The sequence below is a fragment of the Falco punctatus genome (assembly GCF_963210335.1).
Source record: "Falco punctatus genome assembly, chromosome: 4".
NCBI classification, from domain to species: Eukaryota; Metazoa; Chordata; class Aves; order Falconiformes; family Falconidae; genus Falco; species Falco punctatus.
In genome coordinates this window covers 84,447,384-84,456,299 of record NC_137583.1, presented here as the reverse complement: position 1 = coordinate 84,456,299, position 8,916 = coordinate 84,447,384, and the positions used below count along the sequence as shown (strand labels likewise).

Here is an 8,916-nt window from a genome sequence, read left to right as displayed (position 1 = left end):
TTCAGATCTTCACTCAAACTGTCTGTCCCTATCGCCACCCTCCCTGTATACTGGATCAAATTCTACACCTACCACAGAGGGAATCATGCAGGGAGAGAAATTCTGTAATAGCATGCACCTACGTGACTGGTGTCAAAAAAATGGCTGAAATCAGGATCTCTTTCCTCCTCCGGCTTTAGAGGCTGTAATTTAGGTTTCTTTCCTCTTTGGAGAGACTGAGCAGCAAGTCTTTTTCTTGTCAATGGTATCTGCAACAAAATAGCAGTTGCATTACATTAGAGCCAAATTAGGGCACTGTTGTGCCCTCACTTACAACTTCGTGGATATGAATAACATTTGATTAAATACAATGGCACTAGTGTCACAAACCCTATCTGTCATTATTTCCACATTTTTAAGGTATATAGGTGTGATTTACTTGCTGGATTTCAGGACACAGGAAGGAAAAAAAGAGACTTCATACAGATCACTTACCATTATTCCGTAACATGCAGGGTATGCAATACACCTTGGTGCCAGGATCACTGTCTATAGGCAACTGAAGTGTTAACACTAACCTTGATTTCAAGATTATTATCAAATGGCAAAATTAAACCCTATGTCTGTAGCTCACGTTTCATGCTTAAATCACATGTCTGAAATTCAGACCTAGGTTTACGTTTTCTCTCAGTTGGAGATAACATTAATGTTCCCTCGATAAAGCGCTTTTCAGGAAAACGTGTATTTCTCGTTTCATAGGACTGGTTGCATGTGCTTGCTCCGTGTGTCAGTGAAGGCTGATGACTCCTGCCTCTGTGAAAGGAAATTTCTCAGCCTTCAGTCTCATCAGACATATTGGGATTATGTTCCATACCTTGATAGAAGAAGCAACAAAGATGAAAAGATCATCCTTGTGATACTTATTTTAAATTCTAGTTTTGATGTATACCTTTTCCCAGAGTTTTTCTATTACATTGTTAAGTCCTGGACACTAACCGACGTGATGACTGAGCATGTATCAGTTGTCACTTGATTCTAGCTCTCTCTTTCTCACCCCCAGAGCAAAAACTGGGTATGTTAGAAGCGTGAACAGCTAGTTTTACCAGTGATGCGTCAGGTGTCTTAGTGCCACTGTCTCTTACTGAGGCATCATAGTCTTACAGCACAAATTTTGAATGTCTGTAGTCCTTTCCATGAAAGCTTCTGTAGCACTGTGCAAAGCAAATGCTATTATTGATACTGCCTGAGAACAGAACATGCGTCACGTTCCCAATCCAGTGGTGCGCTTTCATCAGTACTCATAAAGCAACTTAAGCCTGCAGTGAGCAGCATAGATGAGGCATCTGTGATTTACCCTTCCCCGAAAACCAGCTCCTCTACCACCCAACAACGGAACGCACAAGTAAGGCTATTGTAATAACCTATCAATCTATAGACTGTATTTCTACAAGAAGTATCTTCTTGTCCCCTACAAAGTGCTAGCACCTCGTGGTGCATTCATGTTTCAGTTGGGTTGGGCAAGGTAAACCAGCTGCACCTACGAATTGCTAACTGCTGTTGTGTTCCTCCCCACCTTCCCAACCTTCATCCAGAGCATGCATTCATCTGTGTGCCTACCTCTGATAAACATGGCATTCTTCATATTTTATCTCTCCTGAAACAGTATCATTCCATTTTAAAATGACTGTAGTCATATGCTTCCCTTTGCAGACATCTGTGCACCTTAATGAATGTGCTTTATATTTTTAAAAGGAAGTGAGCATCTCTTCTTTAACTTATCACAGACATTGAACACTAAAAATATGAAAAATCCATATGGATTAAATACCGATTTTTATTTTTTAGAGAGCAAGTACAATGTTGTTGCATTAAAATAATGCTATGTCATAGTTGTTACAGCTCTGACTGATAGAAAAATAAACATCTCAATATACTACAGTGTCAACTCATTAATAAATATCAAAATAGAAGTTAGTAGTCAACTGAAATTAATAAACAGCTATAAAAGTATACTATTTTAAATAATAAAATATTCAGTATATTTCCAGACAAACAGAAGTAGTGATTTAAAGGTATCATTTAAAATGTAAAATGAACAGTAAGAAGTTATAAATTTATTTTAAACCTCTTCCCTTCCTAACATTCTTTATGCATAACATCTAGAGAAACATTATTTATCTGTATATATTTTTTTACAAAAGGTAGTATATGTTAAATAGAAAGTTAAAAACTGTAGTATTATTAATAGCTGTCACACCATTGCTAAATAAGACACTTTAAAGTAGCTTTATTTTTTGAAGCAGTAGTAAGTAAAAGCGAAGAAGATGCTAGCACAGTGAATTCATCCAATGCTAATGCCTTCCCAAAAGAATCTTTCACCTTTCAACATCTACCTTCAAAATATAACTGGAACAGCCCAAACACAATATAGATATCAGGATGAAATGTTAGGATTTGGGTAGAAGCCATTATTTTAACAAATGCCAGACTTTTTTTTTTTTTTTTTTTTTTTAGTAAGTAGGTACCTTTTTTTTTTTTGAGTGTGTGCAGAAAAGGAAACAGAGAGAACTTGCAATCCAGAGCAGTGTTTCCAAAGTTTAAGAATCTACTTATTTTAGTTTTTTTCTTTTTCACCCCCCTTCCTCCCCCCATAAAGGCCAACCATTCTGAGCTGGCTTGCACCCAGCGAAACCCCACTGATTTGGCTCGCTATAGAAATGCATTCATGCTGGCTAATTTTAACCTTTTTTCCCTCTCCATGAATTTCAATTCTCTGTGAGATCGACGAGATGTCTGTGCATTGGAGCAGTGTCAAGATCATCATTAAAAAGTAGTGTTCTTCTTAACTACTGCTCCATTTCTGCTTAGCAAATAAATCTTTCCCCTCTCTTGCAAACGGACAGCCAGAACACTGGCACTATGCTTCACTCACAGTCAGAGCAGAGTAAGTGCCGCTCAGCACTGACTCAGCACAAATGCCTCTGAAGAAGTGCCCTTCCCCAGCTACAGCTTACATTCCTTAAGGCTGGCTGGTGAGCATCCTCAGCCTGGTGGGAAGTTGAAGGGCAGATGCCCGAAGACTTCTCAGCAGCTCTAACGGAGGTCTGCAGCACCCAGGTTGACAGTACGTACCAGCACAGGCAGTCCCTTGCTAGGTCATGTGCAAGGATTCTCGAGCAGTACAGATGCGAAGAGCTGCAGTACTGTGGCTCGCGGCTGCACGCGATGCGGTGCCAACACGCGGCCGAGCGCCTGGGACACGAGCCGCAGCAGCCCTGCTGGCCAGCCCGCTGGCCAGGCTTCCTGCCCCGACACATGGAGCGTGGTCTCAGAGCACCATCTCTGCGGGGATGCTGTGGGGAACTGTAGGACACCCTGTGCCTGCTGAGGATGCTGTCCCTTTTCAAGTCCCTGCGCCAGCAGCAGTGCCCTTGCACTTGCACCCAAGCTGTGTCTCTGCCTTGGGCATCCCTAGGCCTTACGGCTGCTTTAAGACTACGGTTGCCTGAAGCTGTTTCACATGGTCACTCCAACGGTTTGCAACACATTCTACATTTAGGTATGCACACCACGCAGGAAACAAATATTATATATGACCAGACTGGGAAAATGATTTTTTCCACTGCAGTCCGAAGAATACTTTACATAGCAGGTTTTCATGACACCACTGAGAGGAAAAAATAAATCCAGTTGAAAATAATGGATAAAATGTAAACTATGCCTATACAAATGTCCTTCCTTTTTAAGGTTCACTCTCAACATTCCTTGTGAATGTAAGGGAATTTCAGCTGGGCACAATGAAAATTCCTTGCATACCATGTGCACGTTTTCTGGACGAACCAGCTATTTTCCCACACACTTCTGCTGCAATGTTATTAATGTACTCACCATGCTTGGAAATAATCAATTCATAGCATTTCTTCATTTTAGTCTCTAAAAAAATATCTGAAGTAAAATGCATGCTTTTTCATTGCATAAACATGTAATTTCTGAAATGTTAGACAAGTAGCCAGTTAAAGGTAAAAAAAGTGAGACTAGAATTTCAAAAGTATACATATGGATTTTAACATTAACAAATCTGCTGTGAAAAGTCATGCACGTGTTCTGTTTGCAGGAGCAAATCTAAAAATAACTCTCCAAACCAATGATGAGATACAACAGTATCTGCCTGTATATTTTTGGGTACAGGCACACAGTTGAATTATTTGACTTTTTTTTTTCAGTTTTTGAAGAAGACCAGTATAAGAAGTTTGGAATGTTCTATTCTGAGGTTAGATATTACACACACACACACACACACACACACACACACACATTTTTATGAGCATCTTTGACGCACAATACATTGAAAATTAATATGAACTAATTCGTCTTTAACATCTCCCATATTAAGCACTATAGGAAGCAGAGTCCTTCTGCAATCGCCGAGGAAATTCCTTGTGAATTACAGGCTGCTTTCTCATTTAAGGTCATGTGCTGAGGGAACACAGCTCCCTAAATAGTGAGGCTTTTGTTGGGCTATTCATCTCCTGCAGCAGCTCTTCTGAAAAACATGGTCAAAGGCAGAGGGAAACAAGGACCAAGCAAAGCCAGAGTTTCTCATGGATAGATTCCATCCCTAGAAACAAAGCCTCCTCCCAAGGATCCTGCTCTGTGTAAGCTCCCCATGGGCCTTCTAAAAGCCTTGACCTGTCACATTAGCAGCAGCTTATTCTTTTTCACTAGCCTCCTCCACAATGCAGCAAAACCATGAGGGAGATGCAAAAAAGCTTTTTTTTTTTTTTTTTCCTTCCTTAAAAACCTTTTTTTTTAAAAAGTATACTTTTTTTTAACCTCAGGACAGCAAGCTGCTTACAGTGCAATTTGTCCTGTGAGCTTGCTCGAATTGACCAGAGCATTTTAAACATTCAGGCAGGTGTCTGATAAGGAAATACTGGCCGTGCCCCTTCACAGGCAGCACTGCAATGCCAACTAAGTGCTACAGAAGAAAAGTAGTTAGCACTGAGATGTGTCTGGAAGACGGCTGTTACAACTCGGATCTTTCTTCCACAAAGAACTCAGCTCTGCTGTCCCCCACCTACATAATTTAACTCACTCTAACAGTGAAAATTAATTTCAAAATAAAAAACATTAGCTATCACTTCAGTAAACACTTTAAAGGCCATTATGAGAAATACAATCTGAGGATTTCTTTTTGTTAAAAAAACCTATCATGCTGTTTAAAGAACATAGTCACATGTTTTGTTATATACTCAGATATTCTCTGCTGAGATTTTAATTTTTTTTGTTTGTTTCTTTTGTTAAGTGAAACAACCACAGACTGTTTCCTACTCACTTAAAAATACTAATGAACTGTGACAAGGGCTGTAGCAGATAAACCTTTATCAATCTTTTCTCTTTAACCCACTGAAACGAATTGTTTAGAATCTGTTCATTTACACCGGAGGAAAACCGTTCTACGTATTTTAAAGAAAATGAAAGTTTAAGGTATACTTGATAGATTGCAGAGTTAATCTATAATTAAGATAATACAATTAACCTATCAGTAAAATCAGGGTCAGCGTAATGAAACCCCCTTTTCTTTAAATGAGACACTTCTACCTGTATGGTGGAAAGCTCAGGGGCTACACTGAAGACTGCTTTAGAGAATCTAATACTCCAGTTTACCTTTTTTAAAAAACAATCCCTAAGAACTAAAGCTTTTATGACAATTTCTGGAAGGCTCATTGTCTCTGTATTATTTTTCTCAATCTCACTTAATCCATGACCCAAGAAATTGTGAACATGACACTGATCATTTGTTCTGCGTCCTGCCTTCCTTTCACATGTATACTTTTCAGATTTCAGTGGGAATTTACAGGAGAAAAACAGAATAGGAAATACAAATATATATCAATTCCTAAAAAACGCATATAAAGACGTCCTGCTTTGTTTCTGTAATTCCTATCTATGACAAGTACAGACTAATATTTAGTATCAGTAATTAATGTTGCTAAAATGATACACTGCACACTGTCTTCTGAGATGATTTTTTCTTTTTGCCAGCAAGATGTTAGTGCATTGGAAGTTGGTCAGATTTTTGTAGGGTTTTGGCAGTATAAAGTTAATATATCAGGTTGACTTCTCCAACTAGCATATAACAATAACATGTCTTATACCACTATAGATTTCAGGTTTCAGGGGTAAGAAAATGCTTCTACTTGACCTTGTAGCTCAAATTCTGCTCTCAGATAAGCTTATATTGGTCCCACTGTATTTAGAAGACTTTTTGCCCATTTCTGAAGGCAGAATTTGATCCGACATTTATGAAGTCAGTTAATGTGTTGTCTTGACAAAAAGACTCCTGTTTTCCTCACCTTCTTCCAAACTGCAGGTTCTTTTCCACATCACACTGGACACATTTCCCAATGCACAGTCACAAAACCTGAAGTGGTTAGGTAAGAATTCACAAAAAGTAATCCTGTCAACTGATTTACACAGAAAAAAAGAGCATGTGTGTGAAATCAGACTAATGTCTGACGTCATACAAAAAGAACAAAGCTCTTATTTGGCAAAACACTGACATGTAGCTAGCAAACCAAAACCAGCTCTGGTGTAATTTATCTACTTGCAATGGAGTTGGTGCTGCTGACTCCAAAGGTGTAGTCAGCCGGCAGTGATCATCATGTAGATTACGCTGCTGGACAGAGAAACTCTTGTTTTCTGCAGCCACTCAGCTTCCAAATGCCTTAAAATTTGTATAAAAGTTTTTATGTTGAAACAAGTATAAATTATCTTTGTGACATCATACATATAAAAAACTATATATATATAATCTACCTGTGTGTGTGTGCATGCATGTGTGTGTGTATACACACACAACTATACACCCACACCAGTAACTAAGCACTCATTTAATCCAGTCATTTTTATTAAGTAATAAGGAAAAGCTAAGAGGGTAAAGCAGACAAATCAGTGGAATTTGTCAACTGAGAGAAATATAAAAGTACCATTTACTCTATTTAAGAGCATTTGAATAGTTTCATCTCTTGCTATAATATATAGCAATGTTAATATTTCAGTCACAGCTTTTGTCCATTCCCACAGAGCACATCAGTACTAGCTACATGTAGAGTGAGATCAGTGCTTTGTCAGACCAGTTCATGTCTACATTCTAGGCCATAACTAAATAAATTAGAATACGCTAAAGTGCTACATCGACGCTAATGTTCCTCAACAGTAGTAATGCACATTTTTCTTTCAAACAAAAAACAAACAAAACCCAACCAAACCAAAAAAAAACCCACCCTAAAACAGCAGCTATAGTTTCAAACATAGTCACATTACGTGAATATGCTTACATGTCACTTTGTTACAGTATTCAACAAAACACAAAACACAAACCCATATGGCAACAGTCAAGACTCTGACAGAGTACAAAAGGTAACTTTTAAAAAGTCGAGCATGATGGAAATTGACATTTGCAGAAAACACACTGTCTTCAGAATTCACACTTGAAAGTTTCGTTTAATCGTAACTTGCTGATGTCGATATTTATTTCCTCTGGTTTGTCACGTCTGTATGTTACTGTTCTTGTACAAACAGTAGGCAAAAACATCTTATCCTTGAAGGAGAAGATACAATTTTTATCAACAATTAGCTAACTTTTATATGCAACAAAAAGATACTGAATATGATGGCTCTGAAATCAATTACCTTCTTTGTTGCAGATACTCTGTAATCAGCTGAAGATTTAACTTTATTGCTACTCCCCTGCAGAATTATCTGCCTGATGATAAGGACAACAAGCAACCCGATCAGAAAGGTAACTATAAAGATTATGGAAAAGACTCTAAAGTAGCTTCGTCCAGAGAAACATTCTGCAACAAAATGAAAACACAAACGTAAAGCCTAATGTACGGAATAGGCACATCCCTCAAACCCAAGTGTATCTACCACTGCATAGTAATGTCACATAAACGTAACATCAGCCTGATAAAAGTCAAAGGAAAATAACTTTGGGGAAGTTACGGGGAAAAAATGCCATATGCAAGCTTTTAAAGTGGAGCATATCAAGAAAGGCAATTCTGATTAAGATCCATGGAAGAAAAAGGGTGAAACTATTACTCCTTTAAGCTACAGAACTAAGACTCAGGCTTGGCCACCATAAATTCTCCATAAACCAGTGAGTTTATAGCTGAAACAGAATAACAGAATGAAATGTTAGAGATGTATGGGGCCAAGACAGTTTTATAATCTTCATAAGATTACAGTGCGGATCATTGGTGAAATATGAAGGAAAATGTGGTTTGATGAATTCTTGTCCAGTGCTCTCCTCACTGGTAGACCTCTCTCACTCAGTAAGCTTTCTTTAATTAATATTAAAATCATGAGAAAACTCTTCACAGTTAGTTTTCTCATTTACCAACAACTGTAAGATAAAAAGACATACAAAAATGTGAAGTGAAAAAAGGTAACCATTTACCCACATTTTTTTTGAAGCATGGTCTGATTGAGCTTTATGAGATTTTATTAAAAACAATTTTACTCTTCCACAGCCCTCACAACTGTGCAGCTTTTTGTACTTGAAAGTAATACTTAAACATTACTGAACATAAGGCAAACATTCTTACTTCATTCTTCCTCATTTCTGGTAATGTCAAATAATGTCAGTATATTCCAAGTAATAAAACATACAGATGCCATAAGAGATTTTTATAAATATTTCTTTAAGCATTGCTCAGGAAGGATTCATTATTATTAGATGTGACTTCTCAAGGAGCTGGGAAATCTGATTTAGCAATGCTTGCCAATCACATTTCCTGTTATTATTTATCTTTTACTTTCCCTGAAGCTATGAGTGATTATTCTTTTTGTCCTGCTCGCTTTCTTTGTTATTGTAATAATATGATGCACATTTGAAAGCCATTGTAACAGCAGTGAATTCAATTACTAATT

At 37.8% G+C, this 8,916-nt stretch overlaps 1 protein-coding gene across 6 annotated transcripts in view; it reads right to left on the bottom strand.

Annotated features, from left to right (window-relative positions):
- Window positions 1-8,916, bottom strand: part of ITGB8 (integrin subunit beta 8) — a 69,388-nt gene that overhangs the window by 19,632 nt on the left and 40,840 nt on the right. For 3 of the 6 annotated variants that reach the window (XM_080385211.1, XM_080385210.1, XM_080385212.1), the window contains exons 13-14: window positions 7,675-7,838; window positions 123-248 (exon numbers count right to left, since the gene is read on the bottom strand). In XM_080385211.1, the coding sequence (XP_080241337.1) occupies window positions 123-248; window positions 7,675-7,838 (290 nt within the window). The other 3 variants (XR_013927752.1, XM_080385214.1, XM_080385213.1) reach the window with 3 other exon arrangements.